Below are 24,403 nucleotides of genomic sequence, written 5' to 3'. Positions count from 1 at the left end.
ACTGTGTCCATCAAATAAGGCACTCCTTCAGTCCACTGAGGAATGTTATTGAGCAAACTATTGTCCTTGCCGCCGAAACAGTAAATAATTCAAAAGGAGTCACAATACAGTTAATCAGCAATTTCCCCCTCTCTCTTATCTGTTGCAGATGCACTTGCCTGTTTTTCGTCTCTCTTTCTCATGGTCAGCTTAGCAACAGTAATAGTTCGTGGTTCTCAGGAGGGGGGTGGTTAAATCTTTATCCCATTGTCCATCAGGTCTGTTCATCACTCATAACACCCCCATCCTTCTGGGAATTTTCACCAGGGGGAAAATTAACTAATAAAGCACATGACTGAATTACAGAGTTTAACAAAATACAGAAGTTGTCTTAACTACAAGAATAATACAGATACACGTTCAAATTAACATCTAGATAAACAATCAGCAATAACATTATCACTCCCCTTTACATGTTGTATTTTAATATCAAATTCCTTTTACAACAGACTCCAACTTAATAACCACCTATTTTTATTTTTCATGTTACTAAAGGTGTTGTGTTCTTAACTTAGATGTATATTACAAAGTGTGAACCAATACATGTGTGATCATAATGTAGTACATTACAACAATTTGTGCAAGTACTAATCTCTATTTTACTTTTAAACTTAACAATTAAACAGTCAATCTTTCATGGTGTTTTTTTTTATCTTTCACATGCTTTGTCAAATTCCCTCAAAACCAGATCCTGTCATTCAAACTGGCATTTGGTCAACCTTTGTCCTTTTTCCACGTAACTCTCACGTGGTTGGCTTGCTCACCAGTGTGGAATAGCCTTCACAGACTCCTTTCACAGGAGCTATCCTATCACCAATGTTTTCCAAACTAAGCCCATTTGCTGAACTTCCACACAATTCGTTAATTTTAAGCAAGTCATTAATTTTATCTTCAGGATCTTTCATTCTATTTGTTTTCAGTTTAACAGCTGCAGATGATCCCTCTTGGTCAAAACAACATTTCAAGTCTGCATCTCCAAATCACATACTTGAATAACATCAGCAAGTTGTCTATCTTTAAATTTCCAAACAAACTGTAATTGATTCACAGGCCCCTTGTTAACAAGCCATGTTCAGTTTTGTCAATCCTTCTAAAACCAATTCAGACTTTAAATTTTTTATATTCAATTTAGGAACAACACCTTTCCCTTCTTAAATATTCACATCACCAGCTTTCATCTCAGCATTAACTTTTAACACACCTTCTAACACAAACAACTGAGAATTCTCACTTTCCACTGGTACCAAGGTTAACCCTTTCTTCACTGAACGGTCCATCTGACCCAAAAGGTCAACCCTTTTCAACTAAATCAGATACTTCAGACTTTTCCTGCGTTTCAATACCCTGAGTTCAGTACCCTGTGCGTCCACACCATTCACACCCTGAACCCACGCAAACGGGACATCTACCTCTTCCAGGCTTTCAATACCAGTCCCCTTTTCAAATTCTAAGTTCCCCTGATCCATCCGGAGTAAACTCAACCCTGCGGGTTAAAACAACCTCGTCTGCTAACCCAGCAGACTCCCTCAAGGTAGCGGCATCCTTTTCATCTCGGACAGCCCTTACAACATTACCGGGAACACATTTAAATTCTTCAACTGCAGATTGTTCTGTCAAGCCAGCAAGATCATCCGTGTCCAACCCTGGACCTTCTAACTGCCATATCTGTTTCTCATCTTTACTCTGTGCCTTTATAAATTCCCTCCTGGCTAAGGGTGGATCTACCTCCTCTCCTTTACTCTCTTTCACCCCACTATCCTTTTCCTTCTCATCCGGTAACCCCTTTTCATAGAAGGTCGGCAAAAATGTCTCCGCTAAATCAACACTGGGCTCATTTAAACTGGCTCCCATCTCACCCGCCTTTCCAGACACGCTGCGAGTGATTGCGCATGCGGGATAAATCTTGGAATCTATGGGCGGGTCCTCAGCACTCACAGGCTTGCTTGTTAATTTCACTGCTGAACACGTCACCAACGCCCAGATCATTACCAAGTAGCACGTCCACGCCGTCCATCGGTAGTTTCGACCGCACCCCTATTACGCCTGGTCCAGATACCAGGTCACATTTCAAAAATATCCTGTGCAAAGGTACGGCTTTGGCCCCTTTTCCGATACCTCTTAACACAACCTCCCCAGTCTCAGTCTCAGAACCAAAATTTAATACCTTCCTTAAAATCAATGACTGACCAGCCCCAGTATCTCTCCAGATCCGCACTGGAACCGGGGTTTCTCCTTCCGTCACAGACACGGTCCCTTCCGAGATAAACTTCTCACGCCCCTCTTGTGCTCTATCTACCTTTGTCTTCCTCATCTATCTGCTCAATGCAGCCTGTAGGGATCGCCGTTTTCCCTTTTCCTGTCTCCTTCTTCGGAGCAAAGCACTTAGATGCTATATGACCAGCTTTCCCATAATTATAACAGGTAAAGCTAGGAACCTTCCTGCCAGCCTGCTTTTCCTCCTCCTCACCTTTTCCACTAGCTCCCGGCTTATTCTCTGCCTTAGCCGGCGGGCTTTCTCCACCGTCCCTGCTGCCTCTCTGGTAACTCTTGTTTGAGGAAAACTTTGACTTGTGGGTTAAAGCATACTCGTCTGCTCACTTGGCAGTTGCAGACAGAGTCTCTGTCTCCAAGTACGTCTTCATACTCTCGGGGATACAACTTTTAAATTGCTGCATCAGTATTAACTGTAACAGGTTTATATGGCTGGAGACTACTTGGGATTTTCCTCAACCTTTCCAGCCTGATACATTTCATACCTTCTCTTTGCCTTCCTATATCCCTCTAGAACATTCTTATATAGTCTTTACTATTTTAATCATTTTTATAATCATTTTACTTTGATTAAGAGGAACTTCTTCTCTGAGGTTGTGGACATTTTCAATCTCTCACTGCTACGGGCAGAAGTTCCCACTTGCTTTAAAAAGGCAACAATTATACCAGTGCCAAAGAAGAATAATGTGGGCTGCCTTAATGACTATCACCCGGTAGCACTCACATCTACAGTGCTGAAGTGCTTTGAGAGGTTGGTCATGACTAAACTGAACTCCTGCCTCAGCAAGGACCTGGACCCATTGCAATTTGCCTATCATCACAATAGGTCAATGGCAGATGAAATCTCCTTGGCTCTTCACATGGCTTTAGACCACCTGGACAACACAAGCACCTACGTCAGGGTGCTCTTCATCAACCTCAGCTCCGAATTTAATACCATCATTCCCACAATCCTAACTGAGAAATTGCAGAACCTGGGCCTCAGTAACTCCCTCTGTAATGGGATCCTTGACTTCCTAACCAGAAGACCACAGTCTGTGCAGATTGGCAATAACATATCCTCTTCGCTGATGATCAACGTTGGCACACCTCAGGGGTGTGTGCTTAGCCCACTGCTCTACTCTATATATACAGATGACTTTATTATGAGTTTGAAACAATTTGGCATGTCAACAAATACGCTCAAAAACCTGTATAGTTTCACCATGGAGAGCATTCTGACAGGCTGCATCGCTGTCTGGTACAGAGAGGCTTCTGCACAGGACCGAGCGAAGCTGCAGGAGGTTGTAAACCTAGTCAGCTCCATCTTGGGTACCAGCCTACAAAGTATCCAGGACATCTTTAGGAAGCGGTGTCTCAGAAAGGCAGCGTTCATTATTAAAGACCTCCAGCACCCAGGGCATGCCCTTTTCTTGCTGTTACCATCAGGGAGGAGATACAGAAGCCTGAAGGCACACACTCAGCGATTCAGGAACAGCTTCTTCCCCTCCGCCATCAGGGAGGAGGTATAGGAGCCTGAAGACACACACTCAGCGATTCAGGAACAGCTTCTTCCCCTCTGCCATCAGGGAGGAGGTACAGGAGCCTGAAGGCACACACTCAGCGATTCAGGAACAGCTTCTTCCCCTCCGCCATCAGGGAGGAGGTATAGGAGCCTGAAGACACACACTCAGCGATTCAGGAACAGCTTCTTCCCCTCCGCCATCAGGGAGGAGGTACAGGAGCCTGAAGGCACACACTCAGCGATTCAGGAACAGCTTCTTCCCCTCCGCCATCAGGGAGGGGGTACAGGAGCCTGAGGACACACACTCAGCGATTCAGGAACAGCTTCTTCCCCTCCGCCATCAGGGAGGAGGTACAGGAGCCTGAGGACACACACTCAGCGATTCAGGAACAGCTTCTTCCCCTCCGCCATCAGGGAGGAGGTACAGGAGCCTAAAGACACACACTCAGCGACTCAGGAACAGATTCTTCCCCTCTGCCATCTGATTCCTAAATGGACTTCACATTTTTTTTTCAAATTTTTTAAAATAAGCTATTCATTGCACATAATTGATTTACTTGTTTATTTATTATGTTTTAAATTAATTTATTATTATTATTATTATCTATGCTGGATTATGTATTGCATTGAACTGCTGCTGCTATGTTAACAAATTTCACATGACATGCTGGTGATAATAAACTTGATTCTGATTCTGGTGAACATGTTCATTTCTACTGCATGAAAGAACTTAAAGTCAAATCATTCAATATATTCAAGAAGCAGCTGAATATTGTTTATATCCAATGGAATCAAGAGGTTACCAGGAGGAATATAGTCTCCCTGTCTTCGCTGTTTTCCACTGCTTGCCTGAGAATTCAGTCGCCCTCTACAGGATAGACAAGAGACTGCAGATGCTGGAATCTGAAGCAACACACAAAATGAATCAAACAGCTTTACTATCACTGACATAGGTCATGAAATCCATTGTTTTTCAGCATCAGTGCAAAACGTAAAAATAATGATAAATTATAATAACTAATTAATGCAAAAGAGGAATAGTGAGATTGTCCATGGATTGATGGATTGTTCAGAAATCTGAAGGAAGAGTGGTAGAAGCTATTCTTGAAACATTGAATGTGGTTCCTCAGGCTCTGTACTTCCTCTCCACTAGTAGCAGTGAGAAGAGGGTATTAACAGTTGTTGGGGGTCCTTAATGTTGGACGTCACTGCCTTGAGACACCAACTTTTAAATCAAGAAATACACACAGAATACTGGAGGAACTGTGCAGGTCAGAGTATCTACAGAGAGGAAAGATGAACCAACGTTTTAGGCTGACAGCATGTTCTCGATGGTGTGGAATGGTCTGTCAGTAATGGCCTCTCACGATCCTGAGCACTGGGGCCTCCACACCAAATGGTGATGGAACCAGGCAGAATGCCCTCCATCTGTAGAAATTTGCAAGTCTTTGGTGATGGACCAAATCTCCTTCAACTCCTAGTGAAGTGGAGCCCCTGGTATTTCATCAATGTATTAGGCACAGGATAAATCCTCTCCCATGTGAGTGGAGAGTCAGTGAGATTGTATCGGCTGTAGACCTGTATTAGAATCAGAATCAGGTTTATTTCACTGGCATGTTGTGAAATTTGTTGTTTTGCACAGCAGTACAGTTCAATCGGAGCAGCAATACTGGCAGTAGCAAACTGCAGCAGGTCCAGGTCCTTGCTCAGGCAGGAGATAAATCTAGCCATGACCAACCTCTCAAAGCACTTCATTACAGCAGTAGTCTTTGAGGCAGCTCACCCGACTCTTATTGGGCACAAGTATGATCGATGCCATTTGAGCCAAGTGAGAACATCCGACTGCAACAGGGACAGGTTGAAGATGTTCTTGATCACTCCAGCCAGTTGGTCGGCACGGCTTTCCAGTATCCTGTCTGGTACACTGTTGTGTTCACCCTTCTGAGGATTCATCCTCTTGAAGGATGTCCCCATGTTGTCCTCTGATCAGAGATCATAGTTTTGCCAAATGCTTGGGGATTTGCACGGTTAAAGATATATTCTCCTTTTCAAAGCAATCATAAAAGGCCTTGATCAGATCAGGGTTTGAAGCTGACACTTGTGGTGACAGGCTTTGTCTTATAAGAAGTAATGGCATGCAGACCCTGCTGCAGCTGTTGTGTATCTGATTGTGTATCTAATCACATGAAATTGCCTTTCACTGTCATAGCGGCCTTCCACACATCATGTGTGGACTTCTTCATGATGTCTGGACCATCGGTCTTGGACACCTCAGATCTGCCGCAGGGTAAACTGTGAATTTCCTGGTTCCTCAATAGCTTCTAGTTTGGCAAGACTCATTATGTTCTCAAAAATACACACTCATCCACACAAGTCTCAATGAAGGCTGTGGCAGTCATTCAGATCTAAAGATAAATCTCTGAATATGGTCTAGTTGATTAATTCAATGCATTCCTGTAAGTGTCCTTCCCTTGACTGTACCTTTGTTGTCCTTCAGTGTTTCTTTATGTTGAGTCTTAGTGGCTGATGGGTGACGTGATAGCAGTGTGTTGTGTTATGGGTGGTACAGATAGTCAGTCTTTTTCCGGGAATGTCAACTACTGGAGGGTATCAGTTTAGGGAACAGAGGGATGTGGATCATGTGCAGGCTGATGGGATTATTTTAACATTGTTCTATATTCAGCACAGATATGCTGTTGCAGGAAATCAGCATCCATCATTAGGGACCCCCACCACACGGGACATACTCTCTTCATGCCGCTACCGAGTCTCAGGGTTCACACTACCAAGTTCAGGAATAGTAACTTCCTCAACCATTAACCTCTTGAACCAAAGGGGATAACTTCATGCAACTTCACTTGCCCCATCATCGAAATGTTCCCACCAGCAATGGACTCCCTTTCAAGGACTCTTCATCTCATGTTCTCAATATTGGTTGCTTATTTATTTATTATTATTTTAATTTCTTTTTGGACTTGCACTGATTGTTTTATTCATTCTGGCTGAACGTCCAGGTTGGGTAGTCTTGTATTAATTAGATTATGGTTATTATTCTATAGCTTTATTAATCTTTAGGAAAATTATGGAAAATTAACCACTGGGTTGCATATGGTGGCATATATGTATCTAATTATAAAGTTACTTTGAGGAAGTTGCTTTAGGGGTGAAACACCATAATGGTTAATTACAGATGGGACTAGATCTGAGGAGATACAATGCCAACTATCATGGGGGATCCAGAAAAGAGGTCTAGAGATCAGACTGTGGTGCAGCCAGAAGTAAAGAATTTCCTCTGGCACAGTTTCCAAAATAATACCACCGTCTGCATAAAAATGTTACCCCTCAAATTCCTCTTAAAGTTTTCCTGTCTAACGTTAAACTTATGCCCTCAGTTCTTGATACCACAACTCTGTGAATATGACTCAGCACATTTGCCTCATCTATGCCCCTCATAATTTTATTCACCTCTTGTCTCTTACAGGCTAAGGAATAAAGTCTTATTTAGTCCAATCTCCCCCTATAATTCAGTCCCCCAAATCCTTGCAGAATCCTTTTCTCTGCACTCTTTCCAGTTTAATAACATTTTTCCAATAGCAGGCCGACTAAAACTGAACACAATACACCAGATGTGTGCTCACCAGCGCCTTGTGCAAATGTATCATGCCCTCCCTACTTTTATACACGGTGCCCTGACTTATTAGGCCCAGCATGCTAGAAGCCGCCTTTTCCATCCTGTCAGCTGGTGCCTCTACTTTCAATGAACCATGTTTTTGTAGTCCAAGGCTTCTCTGCTCTACAAACCTCTCCAGGGCCCTGATATTTACTATGAAATTCCTACTTGGATTAGACTTCGCAAAACACACATTTCACACATACCTGAATTAAAACTCTTATTTACCACCTTCATTGTCCAGTCTACCACCTATTTTGTTGTCATACAACATAGAAATCTGCAGCACATTACAGGCCTTTTGGCCCACAATATTGTGGCAATATTGCACCCAACCATGTAACCCACTGTAGAAACTGCCTAGAATTTCCCTACCGCATAGCTGTCTATTTTTCTAAGCTCCATGTACTTATCTAAGAGTCTCTTAAAAGACACTCAGCCTCTATCACCATTGCTGGCACCCACCACTTTCTGTGTGAAACCTCTGTGCCATGATCAAACTTACCAACCACGTCTTATACATGTCTAAACTGTTGATATAGATGACAAACAGCAATTCCCACCAGCGTATACCACACTTACAGGCATTTGGTCTGCAAAACAATCTTTCACAATCCCTCTCTGCTTCCTACTGTAGTAGGCCTCTGTTAGTCTTGGTAGACCGTGGAAAGTTTCCAGGGTGCAAGCCCAGGCAAAGCTTTTTTTAAGCCCAAGCTGCGAGACTCCCCTCTCCAGACCACCGATGTTGCCCAAGGTAAGGGCATTAGGACCCTTACAGCTTGGCACCGGTGTCATCACAGAGCAATGTGTGGTTAAGTGCCTTGCTCAAGGACACACACGTAGCCTCAGCCAAGGCTCGAACTATTGACCTTCAGATCACTAGACGAAGGCTTTAACCATCAACACAACTTACTACTATCAAATAAACAGTGTATCCAGTAAGCCAGCTCTTCCTGTATTCCATGTGATCTATCCTTTCTGAGCAGCCAACAACCTGGAATCTTCTCAAAGTTCACAGGACACAAGAACTGAATCAAGTCATTCAGCTCTGGTCCACAGTTTGATCACGGGTGATTTATTTTCCCTTTCAACTCCGATTCCTCTGCTTGCTTCCTATAACCTTGACACCCTTACTAATCAAGAAATAATCAACTTCCGTTTTAAATATACCCAATGCTTTGGCCTCCCAAGCTATCTGCGTCCATGGGTTCCACCGATTCACCACCCACTGGCTGAAGAAATTCCTCCTCATCTAAGAGGATGTCCTTGCATTCCGACATTGTGCCCTCTGCTGCTAGACTCTCACACTAATTGAAACATCCTCTTCACATGCACTCTATCTGCTCCCTTAAATTTTCAGTAAGTTTCAATGAGATCTACCAATTCATCTCAACCCCAGTGAGTACAGGCCCTGACCCATCAACTGCACATCATACATTAACTATTTCATTCCCAAAATCATTCTCATAAACCTCCTGTGGACCTGCTCCAATGTCACATATCCTTCCTTATGGGGCCCAGAACCACTCACAATGTACACTTGTGATCTTATCAATGCCCTATTAAGCTCAGCATTATATACTTGCTTTTGTATTCTATTCCTCTTTGAAATGAATGCTAACATTACGTTTGCCTTCATTACTATCAACTGAACCTGCAAGTTAACCTTTAGGGAATTCTGTACTAGAACCCCACATTATGACTCCCAGGTCTTTTTCCATCGCTGATTGATTTCTGAATTCACTCCTCATTTAGAAAATAGTCTGTGCCTTTAAACATGCCCAAACACTGTCCAAGGGATGTACCCTATTGCTAGAAAGCCCCTGAATCAAACTGGTCAGAATAAAAGTGTTACTCAGGGATTGTCAGTCACAATTTCCCTAAATCTGTGATGAAATAAATCAGCAATTTCCTATCAATTTTCAGCAATTAATACACTTGTGAAACAGACAATCCAGCACAAGGCATGCTAGGGGTGCCAACTGTTGGATGCTACTCCTATTAATAGCTCACCACTTCCATTTCACTCTTTTCCATGGAATATGAAGCATAACAATGCTTTAAGCTGAGTGAATTCATGTATTATGCAAATAAAGGTATTTAAACTCAATGAATTTTAGGGAATTTGGGAAGCAGAACCTGGTGAGTTTCATCCGGTATGTTTCAGGTCCACTCTCCAGACCCTGGCTCTGTACACACGCACAGCCCACATTCGACATCCTGGCTCCAGCTCCAGATCCCAGCTCTGTCCACACACAGGACCACCGGTCCACACTCCGGGCTGGGCTCCTAATGTACACTCCAGACCTGTCCTCTGCCCACATACCCCGGTGTGCAACCACAGTAAAATTAGGACAGCCTCACAAGTGGACACTTTGCAGATAGCAAAGATTTGGTGAAGTAATGAGTGAGTCAGAGGTCTCCCAAATGGTATTTTGAACACAGGATTATCAGAGTTTTAGAGTATGAGTTTCGAAGTTTGGCCTCATGTTTACTTCTTACTTTTAAAATATATTTTTTCCTGTTTTTTTTTGCAGTTTTAAATCTGTTCAATATGCACATACTGTAATTGATTTACTTATTTTATTTATTATTATTCATTTATTTTTCTCCTTCTATATTACGTAAATAACAGTGTTGAACAGGCCCTTCTGGTCCTTTGAGGCTGCACTGCCCTGTAATCCCCTGAATTATTCCTGGCATAATCATGGGACAATTTACAATGACCAATGACCCTACCAACATGTACGTCTTTGGAATGCGGGAGGAAACCGGAGTACCCAGAAGAAACACCCACTGTCACGGGAGTATGTACAAACTCCTTACAGACAGCGGTGGGAAATGAACCCAGGTTGCTGGTACTGTAAAGCCTTCTGCTAACCACCATGCCTCCATGTAGCCCATAGGTTTTATCTCTAAACAGGAGCATCTGTAATACATTGCCATGTGTTACACCTTCCATTTCTCACACGTATACATGGTGGACATACTCTCCAAAATGGGATTTGGGGAGGGAATCCGGAATTGGATCAAACTGCTCTACAAGGACATCTGTAGTGCAGTCCAGTTCAACGGGTGGGAAACAGACAGCTTCCCCATCAGGTCTGGAGCCAGGCAGGGCTGCCCTCTCCCCTGTCTTGTTCGTGTGCTGCATAGAACCCTTTGCTGAAGCCATCAGGAAGGATGGGGGCATAAGAGGGGTGGAAGGACCCAAGTGAAAATCTCCCTGTACATGGACAATGTCACCGTCTTCTGCTCTGATCCGAGGTCAGTTCGCAGGCTGATCAGCATCTGCGAACAGTTCGAGCTGGCGCCGGGGGCCAGGGTCAACCGCACGAAGAGCGAAGCCATGCTCTTCGGCAACTGGCCCGACCGATCCAGCGTCCCCTTCACCATCAGGGCTGATCACCTGGAGGTGTTGGGGATCCGGTTCGGAGGGGCCGAGGCGTGCAACAAGAACTGGCAGGAGCGTACTGCCAAGGTGAAACAGAAACTGGGACTGTGGGGAGGACGCTCCCTATCGATAGCAGGCAAGAACCCGGTCATCAGGTGTGAGGTGCTCTCAGGGCTGCTGTACTTGGCGCAAGTGTGGGCAGTCCCCTGCTCCTGCAGCTCAGAAATCACCTGAGCTATCTTCAGATACATATGGGGATCCAAGATGGAGTGGGTCAGACAGACCACCATGCACAAGTCCCTGGACAACGGGGGAAAAAACATCCCCAATGTCGCCCTCACCCTGATGGCCAGCTTCATGTATGGCTGCATCAGGTTGTGTGTGGAACCCAAATATGTGGGTACCAAGTATCACTGTATGCCCAGGTTCTACTTGTTGCCTTGGCTGTAAAGGATGGGTCTGACCCCTTTCCCGCGCAACACCCCTGTCAGCTGGTCGTTGCTGCCATACCTGTCCTTCGTAGAGAAGTTCTTTCAGGTCAACGCCTTTGACCACAGGGCCATCAGGCAGTGGTCAGCACGTAAGGTCCTGCAGGCACTGCAGGAGAAGGACGAGATGGACACAGTGGGGAGGTTCCCTGAGCAGACTGTCCAGTTCATCTGGCAAAATGCCTCATCGCCAGACCTCACCAACAGGCACCAAGACCTCGCCTGGCTGGCGGTGAGAGGGGCCCTCCCAGTCCAATCCCTCCTGTACGCCCGGAACGTCATCTCCACACCCCTCTGCCCACGGGAGGACTGCAGTGAGGAGGAGTCGGTGACCCACCTCTTTGCACACTGTGGGTTCGCGGAGAAGGTGTGGAGGAGGATGGAAGGGACAGTGTCGAGGTTCATCCCCAGCAGCTGCGTAACAGAGGACTCTCTGACCTACGGGATGTTCCCGGGGACGCACACCGAGACCAACATCCGGTGCTGCTGGCAGATCATCAACTCGGTCAAAGACGCTCTTTGGTCGGCCTGAAACTTGGTCTACCAGCACACGGAGATGTCCGTGGGGGAATGCTGCCGACTGGCACATTCTCGGCTGCAGGAGTACGTGCTGAGGGACGCACTCAAACTTGGTGCAGCCACCTCAAGGGCCCGGTGGGGAAGGACCACAGTTTAGGGTCCTTCTCTCGCGGGAGTGTGAGGGGTCATGTGGAGGTGAGTACACCCCTCAACAATGGTGGGTAATGGTGATCCAATAGTGCCTCTGGAGTGGCAAAAGTGTGAAAATGTATAGAATATAATGGTAATGTCTGTAAAGGATTGAGAGTCATTGAATGGTTTATCGTAAATAATTTTATTTTTGAATGAAGTATATTTTGTTAAAAAAAGTTACACCTTCCATTTCAGGTCACTGAGTTTCCAGCTCTCAGTGCAATGATGTGCGAAGCCATGGAACTGTCTACTCTAGGCCGTCCTTTCCGGCTAGGAATGCTGTACGACTGCCGGTCAGACACCCTCATCCCAGGTATTGGAAGATCATGATCAATACAATGTGGTAGATTCAGTTTACAACCCAGAAGGTTGTGACAAGAACTCTGTAAATTTCAAAGTAGTTATGCAAATAGATAAGGTTGCTTTGGGACTAAGGCTCCTGAAATGTGGTAGGTCGATCTCAATGTCATAAGATAACGCCTGGCAAAGACAATTGGGAGCAGCTACCTGCAGCAAAGTCTCCATCAGACAAGTTCTAAAGGGAAACCAAAGGTATATTTAATGTCAGAGAAATGTATACAATATACATCAAAAAATTCTTTTTCTTTGCAACCATCCACGAAAACAGAGGAGTGCCCCAAAAAATGAATGACAGTTAAATGCTTGAACTCCAAAGTCCCCCCCCCCCACCAGTCTCTCCCGCACATAAGTAGCAGCAAGCAACGATCAGAATTCAAGGTACAAAAGGACAAAAGGCAAGTTCAGTAAATCCAAGAAAACCTGGATGTCAAGGACCGCCCATGGAGCCAGAACACGTAAAGTTATTCCTCATCTGAATTCACCAAGGAGAAGCACATTGTTCAAAAATATTATATGTTGCGATGGTGAAGTTCAAGTACGGCTAATCCAATAAGGTACAGACATAGAAAACGTGGCACAATTCAGGCCCTTTGGCCCACAATGCTATACTGAACATGTACTTACTTCAGAAATTACCTAGGGTCAACAATAGCCCTCATATTTCTAAGAGGTATCCCATAGAAGACAAAGAGATTGCTGGTCAGGCAACACTTTGGGATTTTGAAACAGGGAATGTGTCAGACCAGAAATCATTTGTCCGAAATTAAAGAGAGACAATAATTCAATAGCAGAGAAGGTGGGGAAAAGATGAAAGCAGAAGGGGAAGATTTCCAATGGGGTGAGAAATAATGAACAAATGTGGCTGTTAGATGCATATGACACTGGAAGGGTCTGTCTCCTGTGCTCCATGCAGTTCAAGTTCAAACACTGATACAACCTCCAGGGCAGATTCCCATGACCTATCAACTGCTGCTTCAGTAAGTGTGAATGTTCACCAATATTTTCACAATTCGGATTTTCCTTGCAACAAGATAATCAGTGACATTCATACCACAGAAGTTTGTAACAGGGATCTTGTTTGGGACCAGGCTGGTGAGCAGTTGTGGTCTCAGTTGGCTGAGGGGTAATTAGGAATGTTCTGGCAGGTAAAGTAACTGATCTAAACCAGTAAATTAATCGGTTCAGTAAGTCCAGAATGTTATACATTCATTCTAAATAGACACAATTCTCTGTCAAAGTGATTAAGCATCTCAAAGGCTGTGTTGTCTGCCTGGTGCCCTGGTTAAGGACATATCATCTGACTTGAGAGGAGTTTGGAGTGGATGAGGAAAGATCCAGTTGTCGTGGTTTTTGTGGGAACAAGGGGAGATGTTCTTTTGTGGGAATTTAAGTAGTTAGTGACTAAATTAAAAGGCAGAACCCAAAAGATAAATATCTCTGGATTCTTTCCTGAGCCAAGTGCAATTTGTCTCAAGGTAAATAGATCAGACAGCCAATGCATAGCTCAAAGATTGATAAGGGAGAAATGGGTTTGAATTTGTGGAATATTGGCCCATTATTGGGGAAACAGGGAGGTGTTCTGATGGACTGGACTCCTCCTAGGTTACTCTGGGTCTGAGCAAATCACAAAAAGTTTATTAACATACAAAATTAACATGGAAAGTATGAACAGGGTGGTGAATACAGGGCTGCACATTTTATATTTGAATGAACCCAGCTCAGTATATGTAATAAGATGGATGATCTTGTAGTGGAGTTAGAAATTGGCTGTTATTATGTTGTGGATATCACTGATTTGAGGCTGGAAAAATATAATACTGTAGCTGGGCACTTAACATCAACATCCAAGAATACATATAATTTTGAAAGGACAGGTAGGAAGGCAGAAGTGATGGAGTGTCTCTAAAGGTTTAAAAAAAGACAAATAAAATAAAATCCTTAGAAAGTAGTGACCTGGGATCACAAGATGTAGAAACTCTGTGAGTAGAGTTAAGAAACTGTGAGTATAAAAAGAGCCTGATAGGAGTTGTATACCAGCCTCTGAACTGTAGCCAGGGTGTGGAGTGGAAATGGAGAAACAGAAAAGGTATGTAAAAAAGGACCATGTTATGATGGTAATGAGATTTTCAATATACAGAGGCTGAGAAATTCAGGTTGGTGCTGGACCAAGAGATAAAACTTTTAGAATGCATATGAGACATCTTTTAGAGCAGCTTGTGGTAAAGCCCACAAGGGAAAAGGTAATTCTGGATTAGATACTGTGTAATGAAACCGATTTGATGAGGGAACTTAATGGAATACTTAGGAGGTAGTGATCATAATACAATGGAATACACCCACAGTGTGAGAGGGAGAAAGTAATGTTATATATCAATATTAGAGAGGAGTAAAGGGAATTAGAGTGGTATAGGAGAGGAGCTAGTCAAAGTTGCTTGGAAGGCCACTCGAGGAAGAACGACACCTGAGCAGCAATGGCGGGAGTTTCTAAAGTAATTCAGAAGGTGCAGGATTGACTCATCCTCAAGAAGGAGCAAGGCTGAGAAGGGAAGTCAAAGACAGCATAGAAGAGATGATATAATATATAGTGGGAAGCTTTTAAAAACCAATAGAAAGTCATCTGAAAGAGCAATAAGGAGAGATGAAATATGCTAGCCAATAATGCAAAAGAGGAGACCAGAAGCTTTTTTCACAGATTTATCAAAAAAAAAGAGGCAAGAGTAGGTATGTGACCACTGGAAAATTATGCTGGTGAGGGAGTAATGGGGGACAAACTAACAGTGGACAACCTCAATGAGTATTTTGGTCAGTTCTTCATGGTGGAAGACACCAGCAGTCTGCCAGAAATTTGAGAGTGTCAAGTGGCAGAAGTGACTGCGGACACTACTGTAAGGGATGGGAGTTTGGGAAGGTGAAAGATCTGAAGGTAGAAAAGTCACTCGGATTCATTAGATTCTGGAATGCATTGGGAGGTCTGAAAAATTGCTAATGACACTCCACTCTAAGAAGGGAGGGAAGCAAAGGACAGAAAAGACAGTTAGACTGACTACTGACTACTGTGGTGGCAAGATGTTGGAGTCCATCTATAGGGATGAGGTTTCGATGTACTTGAAGGCACATGATAAAATAGTCAACAACAGCATGGTTTCCTTAAGGGAATATCACTCCTGCAAAATCTGTTGTAATTCTTTGAGAAAATAGCAGGAAAGATAGACAAGTGAGAGTCAGTGGATGTTGCTTACTTGCAATTTCAGAAGGCCATTGATCAGGTACTGCAGATGAGGCTGCTAAACAGGAGACCATGGTATACTGTGTCAATGGTTGATGAGCAGCTCACAGGCAAGGGGAAAAGAATGGGAATAAAGGAGTTTCCTGTGACTAGTGGGGCTCTCTGGGGTGAGTATTGGGAGCATTTGTTTCATGTTTTACTGTATGTCAAAGGTCTGGATGGTGGAATTGATAACTTTATGGTCATGTTTACAGGTGATACAAAGATTGGTGGAGTTCAGGAAGCAGAAAGTCTGCAGAAGGAGGTGGACAGATGTACTTAATGCTGAGATGGAGTGAATGTGCTGAGGATATTTCTAATACTGTAAGGGGAGAGGAGAGGAGTAGGGGCAGGTCTCAGAATACAAGGACGTATTTTAGAACAATGAGCTTTTATTGCCAGAGGTTGGTGAATCTGTGAAATCCATTGCCACAGATAGTCCATGTTAGGTATATATAAATTGGAGATTGATAGGATCTTGATTAATAAAGGCATCGAAGATTAGGAAAGAAGGCAGGAGAGGGGTTGATAGGGACAATAAATTAGCCACGATCAAATAGAGGAGCAGAGTTGATGAATGGCCTAATTCTTTTCCTTTGTCTTATGGCCAAAATGCAGCCTTTTCAGGATATCAGTTCACAGTATAATCATCATGTACACATTTGAACTTAATTTGACTGTTTCCTGTTGTTTTACTCCACAGGCATCACCTTGTGGGATTCACAGATGCTCCAGAACAACCTGAGTAGTCGGGATCAGCCCAGCACTGAGTTTCACATCATCACGTCGGACTCCATGGAGAAGAAAGCTGCCGCACTCAATGTGTCGGAATCACTGAAAGCAGGTCTGCTGAGTGGGGCAGTGGAGGTGAAAGGATCAGCAAGATATCTCACTGACACAAAGGGATCAAAACGACAGGCACGAGTTACCCTTCAGTACAAAACAACGACCAGATTTGAAAAACTGACAATGAGTCACTTGGGGAAGCTGAACATCAGTGACCCGAGTGTGTTTGACGAGGGGTCGGCAACCCATGTGGTTACAGCAGTGCTGTATGGGGCCCAGGCTTTCTTTGTGTTTGATCAAATGGTCTCTCCAGCAGAGAAACTGCAGGATGTCCAGCGTAATATGGGAGCAATGATTACAAATCTCCCTGAGTTTGCAGTTCAGGGGGAAGACTCACTGAAAATGACGGAAGAACAGAAGTCTAATGCTGAGAAATTTAGCTGCACCTTTTATGGGGATTTCTCACTGAAGAACAATCCCACCACATTCCAAGATGCCATCAGTACCTATGCGACCCTCCCAAGCTTACTGGGATCAGGTGGGGAGAACTCAGTGCCTGTGAGAGTCACACTTTATCCTCTCAGTAAACTAAACTCAAAAGCTGCTCAGGTGGTGAGGGAGATAAGTGTGGGTTTGATCAGTCACTGCCAGCGTGTCCTGGAACAGCTCAGTGAGGCAGTGATGAGATGCAATGATATGCTGAAAGACAGAGTCTCCATTCAGTTTCCCGAGATTGGAGATGGGACAAAACAATTCCGAGAGATGTGCTTGGAATACAAATGGGTTTTCAATGGGACCTTAGCAAGAGTTTTCCCATCTATCCGGAGAGGTAAAGAAAAGGAAGGTTTACTGGTGGATATACTGAAGAACAGGGAACTGTCACCACTCAGTCAGCAGTCACTGGCCACATGGTTGGATGACAAGGAACAGGAGATGAAGGCCGTGGGACATTACCTCAGGATGTTTGAAGATATACCCTTGGTGAAATCAAAGAGGGAGTTGGATGATGAACTGATGGATCCAACAATAGACTATGTGGTCTGCTTCACATTTACATCACTGCATCAGGATGATCTCTATCTGTCACAGGCAAAGAACTACGTCCAATCTCTCACAGCTCAGAAAATGCAGTCACCAACTCCTACTATTGGAGCCTGTGCGACACGACACAGTGACAATTTTTTTTGCCATCCGTCCGTGTCCCGTAAAATAAAGAAAAAATCTCAATTATTCCTGGATTTTGCCACAGTCAACAAATTAGATGGGAAAGTAAAATTTCTTGTTGCATCTGTGAAGGATGACAGCCAAACAGGAGCATCTATTTACCTGTATCAGGGAGGGTCTTTGGAGAACCCATGCTTTGAACCCCCATCGCAGCCAAAGAGACCAATAGTTAGTCAAACATCACATGACAGTGTGACACTGCAGTTACATCCACCCAGATATGGTGCTGGTGAGATTGTGGGTTACAAGGTAGAGTACCAAGGCCCCCAGCAGGAGGGATGGACATCTGTAGTTACACCTGATAAATCCCAGTCCTTCACAATATCTGGGTTGCAGCCACACAAGGAGTATCATTTCCAATACAGAGCTGTGTCTAAGGTAGGTGTCAGCAAGGCCAGTGACAGCTGTCGGTACATCACTCGTCCTACAAGTTCACCTGGTCAACTGGCCTTCCAATATTGTTCACCAATTGCCACTCTGAATTGGGACATTCCAAAACAGCTTGGAGATGGTGTTAAAATAGTTCAGAACAAAATTGAATGTAAAGAAGAGACAGCAGTTGGGTCCAAAATGGAGTGTGGATTATGGAAGAAAGTGAAGACAAATAATAGACGATGTCGCTATCAGCTAAAGGAATTGAAACCAAAGAAAAAATACAGAGGCCGAGTGTCTGCTGACTGTGGGGAAGCAGGTTGCAGTGCAGCAAGTGATGAGGTTTTAATAGAAACAGTAAATGCACCAAACAGAATAGCTCAGAAACTTCTGAGAGAATCTCCATTGATATCCAAAGGAAACCCTTCCATTTACAAGCTGAACGCAAAGGAGGAGGTATTTGATCATATGAAACACCTTGTGAAATGCTCCTTTGGAAAACCCAATACAAAACACAAAATGAAGACCATTATGGTTCTGGGAGCAACAGGGTCAGGAAAGACGACCCTCATCAATGGGATGATCAACTACATCTTGGGCGTGAAATGGGAAGACGACTTCAGATACGAGTTAATAGATGAAGAAACAGGAAAATCCCAGGCTGAAAGTCAGACATCCTCCATCACTGCCTATGAACTCCACCATCAGGAAGGATTTAAAATTGATTACTCTCTGACTGTCATCGATATACCAGGATTTGGGGACACCAGGGGAATAAGCCGAGATCACTTGATCACTGAGCATATCCGAGAGCTTTTCACCGCCCAACGGGGTATTGATCAAATTGATGCTGTGTGTTTTGTTGTTCAAGCCTCTTTGGCTCACCTGGCTCACACAGAGAAATATATTTTTGATTCAATTCTTTCTGTTTTTGGTAAAGATATTGCAGAGAACATTCAGATATTGGTGACATTTGCAGATGGACAGCGTCCCCCTGTTCTGGAGGCTTTGAAGGTAGCTGAGGTACCATGTCTCAAAGATAAAAATGGTATGCCAGTTCACTTCAAGTTTAACAATTCAGTTGTATTTTCCCAGCGTCTGGAACCTGTGAATGCTGCCGATAAGGGTACTTCTGATGACAGTGGGGAAGATGATGTTGATAATTTTGATGCAATGTTCTGGAAGATGGGAGAAAACAGTATGAAGAAATTCTTTAGAGCTCTCAGCAAGATGGAAGCAAAATGTTTATCTTTGACCAGAGAGGTGTTGAGGGAACGTGAGCAGCTGGAGACTACAGTGGAGGGGTTGCAGGTTCAGATCCAAGCTGGCCTGAGCAAACAGGAGGAACTCAGAAAAACACAACAATTTCTGAACCAACACCAGACCGAGCTGGATGCAAATAAAAACTTTGAGTATGAGATTTTAATTACTGTTCCAGTATAGGAAGATATCAGTGAGACTGGCAATTACATAACCAACTGTCAGAAATGTCGCTTCACCTGTCACTATCCCTGTAAATTAGCAAATGATGCAGAAAAATCACAATGTGCAGCAATGGACAGAAATGGGAAATGCACTGTCTGTCCTCAAAATTGTGTCTGAAAGGTTCACTTCAACCAGAAATGCAAGTTTGACTACATAACCAAAAAGGAGAAGAGAATGTATGATGAGCTGAAAAAAAAATTATGAGATGGCCTCTGGTGAGAAGATGACTCAGCAGAAAATCATGGCGAGTCTTCAGCAAGAGTTTGATGTGGTTCAGGATACAGTGCTGGTGTTTATTGAACAATTATCCCAGAGTATTAGAAGACTTGAAGAGATAGCTCTGAGACCAAATCCATTATCCACTCCAGCTTATATTGAGCTCCTGATTCAGTCTGAGAAAGAAAAGGCCAAGCCTGGGTTTCTGGACAGAATTCAGGCACGGAGGGAGGTCAAGGAGCGGGCAGAGTTAATAGAGAAAGTTACCAATGTGAATATTTCATCAGAGGAACAGAAGCAAAATCCAACAGAGTCAAAAGCAGGCATGGTGAAGAAGATGAAAAAGGGCATGGCTTACATTTTCATTTGTTCTTGGCCAATAAGTAACTGGAAGATATTGCAACCATTTCCACAATGGGCAGTAGATGTTTCACCCAGCTGAGAAACAATCTGCTGATTCTAATTCAGCCTCCATCTTCTCCACCACCTGCCCACAGTGTTTAAGACCACATCATTCTTCCTCAATGCTGCTCTCCCTCAGATATGATGGGAGCTGTGGACAAAGAATCCATCCACATTCCTTCCTGTTTCCCACCTGTGACCCAGCCCTTGGTAACAACATCAGAATCAGTGTCCACTACCCCTGTACAGAGTCTACTCACAGCTCCACCTCCTCAACTCCTCCCTCAGTCACTTTTCTTTCCATGTTGTTAGACAGCAAATTCCCAGATCTTGAGTCAAATGATGGTAAACTTTCTCTCAGTTCTATGCTTCTCCCCGACTACTTTCAGAGTCGATCCCATGGGATCGATGAAGCATTGATGTGTTCCATAAAATTTAGCTCAGAAAAATACGAAGTGGGAGAAATAAGATGAGACTTAAATTGACAAATGATATAGGAAGTCATTAAACCCACAGAACCAATGCTAGATTACAAAGCAGAACCAATTGTCCAATTCTCCCACTTTCCCCATAATTTACTCACTATCAGTTGCCAACCACTTGCCCGTAAATTAAAAAAAAATAATATATGATAGAAATGTGTAATAAAAAGAACAAGAAATGCTGGAACTGCTCAGCAGGTCAAGCAGTGTCTGCTGAGGATGAAACAGTTAATGTTTCATATCCACAACCTACAACAGACTTTCAGATACTCTTGTGTGGAATGTCTGAACATTAGAGCAAATGCAGCTTGTGCAATCAAAATATTAAATGTTTCTCTCTCCAGCTTATTTGGGTGGATTTTTTTTTAGTTATTATGCTTGGACAGAAAGAACAAGATTATTCTGTTCCTTAAAATTGCCTGGGGTCTTACATTCATTGTGTATACCATCTCCTTGCTCATCCTCCCAACATACATCATCACTCTTTCTACCTGCCATCCACCTTGCCATTTCACCAACTTTATATTACTAAAAGCTAGCCTGCTCACTACCTACTGGTCACAGGCTTCCACTCACAAACACAATCCTCCAACATCACTAGCTGCCTTTCATTGCCAAGGCAATTTTAGACCATAAGACACAGAAGCAGAATTACGCCATTCAGGCCATCGGCTCTGTTCTTCCATTCCATCATGGCTTATCTATTGCCATCTCAATCCCTTCTCCTGCCCTCTCCCTATAACCCACAATGCCCTGGCTAATCAAGAACCTATTAACCTCTTCTTTAAATATACTCAATGACTAGACCTCCACAGCCATCCATGACAATGAATTGCACAGATTAACCACCTAATAGCTGAAGAAATTTCTTCTCATCTTCGTTCCAAGGTTGTGCCCTCTAGTCCTAGACTTCCCCACTATAGGAAACATCCTCTTCACAAACATTCTATCTGGACCTTTCAATATTTGATAGGTTTCAATGAGGTGTACAGCGCCAGAGCCATCAAATGTTCTTTGTACATTAACCCTTTTATTCCCAGAATCATTCTTGTGACTCTCCTCTGGACCCTCTTTACTACCAACTCACTTCCCTTCACTGCATTTCCACATGACACTTATTTGCCCAGTCTCTCAATCTGCCCAAATCCTTCCGCAGACTCCCTCAGAGTCTGACTAAACACTGCATTGACATGTATACCAAATGCCCCATCATCAGCCCTATGACACAATTCTCATTCCCTTGCCAGTTTAGTTCCTACCCTCCCCAACAGCTCTAGAAAACTTGCCCATGAGGATACTGGTCCTCCTTGGGTTTTTGTATAACCCATCATTTTTGTACAGGTTTTTTCATTCCTTCCCCAGAAGAGATCCTAGGAATCTGAAACCCTGCCCACTGCACCTCTTTCTCAGCCACTCATTTGTTTGTGCCATCATCCTATTGCTGCCCTGACGAGCATGTGGCACTGGCAGCAAGACAGAGATTACTACCTTGGAAATCCTGTTCTTCAGCTTTTTCCCTGACTCCCTGTATTCACTGTGCAGGATCTCTTCCCGCACCTCCCACCCTTTCCACCTGTCATTGGTTCCACTGTGCACCTCGACCTCTGGGATTTCTCCCTTCCTTGATATTCTTTTGCAGCCGCTCTGAGACGTACATCTATGCAAATGGGTCTGGATTCACTGAGCTCTAACCCTTTGGATTTGTTGTCTATGACAATGTCAGGCATGGGAAAACAACAAGCAGACTGTCCTTTTCAATATATTTTGTTACATCATCAAAATGTCACTCAATTGGTCAAATGTTTTTTGTTAATTCGATTTTTGATAATCTTTGAGTAATCACTAACTGAGCAAACATGTATGATTCATGTCATTCAGATTTTGTTTCTGCACAACCTCACATCCTTGTACTTCCCCGCTTGATCTGGTCTGCCATTCTGGAATATAAATATCACATTACTGCTTTCTCTTCATTTGTGGATAGCTTAACAATAAAAGTTTCTGCTGGGTCCAGAGCAGTCTCTCACATACCCCACATAACAGACTGGGATACACCTTAGTCCTCAAACTTCATATGATACCAAGTATGCCTTTTTCAATGATAACATGCTCCATGAAGAGGGTTTTCCCAATGGAATCAACTTGTTTCCTGGTTACCCTTACTATGCTCATTAAATGCTTTGGGCTGTCCATTAGCTTTCCTTTCTATTTCATTTTCATGTTCCCCTCTATACCAATGATACATCTGTTCAAATTAACGTTTATTATAGGAGTATGTACATAAAAAACCCTGAGATTCTTGTTCCTGAAGGCATAATCAGCAAATCTATAGAATAGTAACTGTAAACAGGATCAATGAAAGAGCAAGAGCACAGGAGGCAACAAACTGTTGAAATGCAACTGTAAATAAAATAGCAATAATTAACAAGAATATGGAATAACAAGATAACATGATAGATACTGCTTTCCTATAACAGCATTTCATGTAGATGTGCTCAATGGCTCAGGGAGTTTTACCCATTATGCACTGTGCCAAATCTACCAGCTTTTGTAGGATTTTCTGTTCAGAGGCTTTGGTTTTCCCATACCAGACTGTAATGCAGCCAGTCAATACACTTCCACCACACACCTCTCAAAATCTGTCAAAGTTTCTGATGTCATGCTGAATCTCTGCAGCCTTCTAGGGAAGTTGAGGCACTGTCGTGCTTTCTTTGCAATTATATGATGCGCCCAGGACAAGTCCACTCAGATAGTGACTCGCAGGCATTTAAAGTTACCGACCCTCTCCATATTTTAAGGGTATCTTCATTTTTAATATGTCTTCCTGCCAAATCCTTCCTTTTTATCCAACCCTCCAGATCACTTGTCATCTAAATTCTTTTGGATTTGTTGTTCTTACTGTTCACTCATGTGGAACACATTGTGCATCAACTCCAACTCTTCAAGTTTTATGTGATTATTGCTTATCAGATTTTAGAGTGGACATCTATGACAAGCTCATCACAACAACATGAATACAGTGATACATCAGCTGAACCAACCATTAATTCATTTTGAAGTATTCTCTAATTTTCCAATGAACATACTTCTGATTAAATAACCTTGGTGCTATTGCATTTAAAGCATTCAAGCCTGATAAATCTTACATTGCCATAAAAATATTGCTTACTCCAATAGCAGTAGATAACCAAATAAAAAATTATAGATGTAGTAAGATTGATTACTGGACCGTCTGTGCAAGCTCACACCTATTTGCTGGGAGAGAACATCTTGTTCCAGGAGAAATATGTTGGATCACCAGAGACTAAAATTCAAGGAAAATGAACATACCTGGCAAATACTGATCAGGGTATGCAGTGAGTGTGTCCAAATGGAAGTGGTGATGAGATGAGGGAGAAGGAGCAGAGAGCAGTGTAACAGGAAAGGTGAGAAAGAGAATGTGGAGAAACAGAGGAAGTGAAGGAGAGGAACAGTGGGGACAGAGAGTGCAAGAGATGGGGTGTGGAGTGGAAGAGAAGTAACAGGGAGAGGAACGAAGTAATGGGAAATGTGGGAGAATAGCTCACATTGGAGAATTGCGGAGAGGAAGTGAAGCCGTGGAAAAATAGGAAACATAACGAAAATGTCAGGCAACTACTTCCATATCCCTTCTGGAACAAGGTGAAATTTTCCCCTGCAGTGTGAGCTTTAGCTTGTTTTTGTTGAATCAAGTAATAAAATGTTTACGAATGTCA

The 24,403-nt window shown here is 43.3% G+C and overlaps 1 protein-coding gene across 1 annotated transcript in view; it reads left to right on the top strand.

Annotated features, from left to right (window-relative positions):
- LOC132394472 (uncharacterized) overlaps positions 1-24,403 on the top strand; it is a 27,013-nt gene extending 2,610 nt beyond the window's left edge. The window contains exons 2-3 of the mRNA XM_059970671.1: positions 12,273-12,390; positions 16,406-24,403. Of these exons, the coding sequence (XP_059826654.1) occupies positions 12,300-12,390; positions 16,406-19,527 (3,213 nt within the window). The 5' untranslated portion in view covers positions 12,273-12,299 and the 3' untranslated portion in view covers positions 19,528-24,403. The remainder of the gene's footprint in view (positions 1-12,272; positions 12,391-16,405) is intronic.

This window comes from Hypanus sabinus, chromosome 5, assembly GCF_030144855.1.
Source record: "Hypanus sabinus isolate sHypSab1 chromosome 5, sHypSab1.hap1, whole genome shotgun sequence".
In the NCBI taxonomy this organism is placed as follows: domain Eukaryota; kingdom Metazoa; phylum Chordata; class Chondrichthyes; order Myliobatiformes; family Dasyatidae; genus Hypanus; species Hypanus sabinus.
This window is presented reverse-complemented; position numbering and strand designations above follow the sequence as displayed.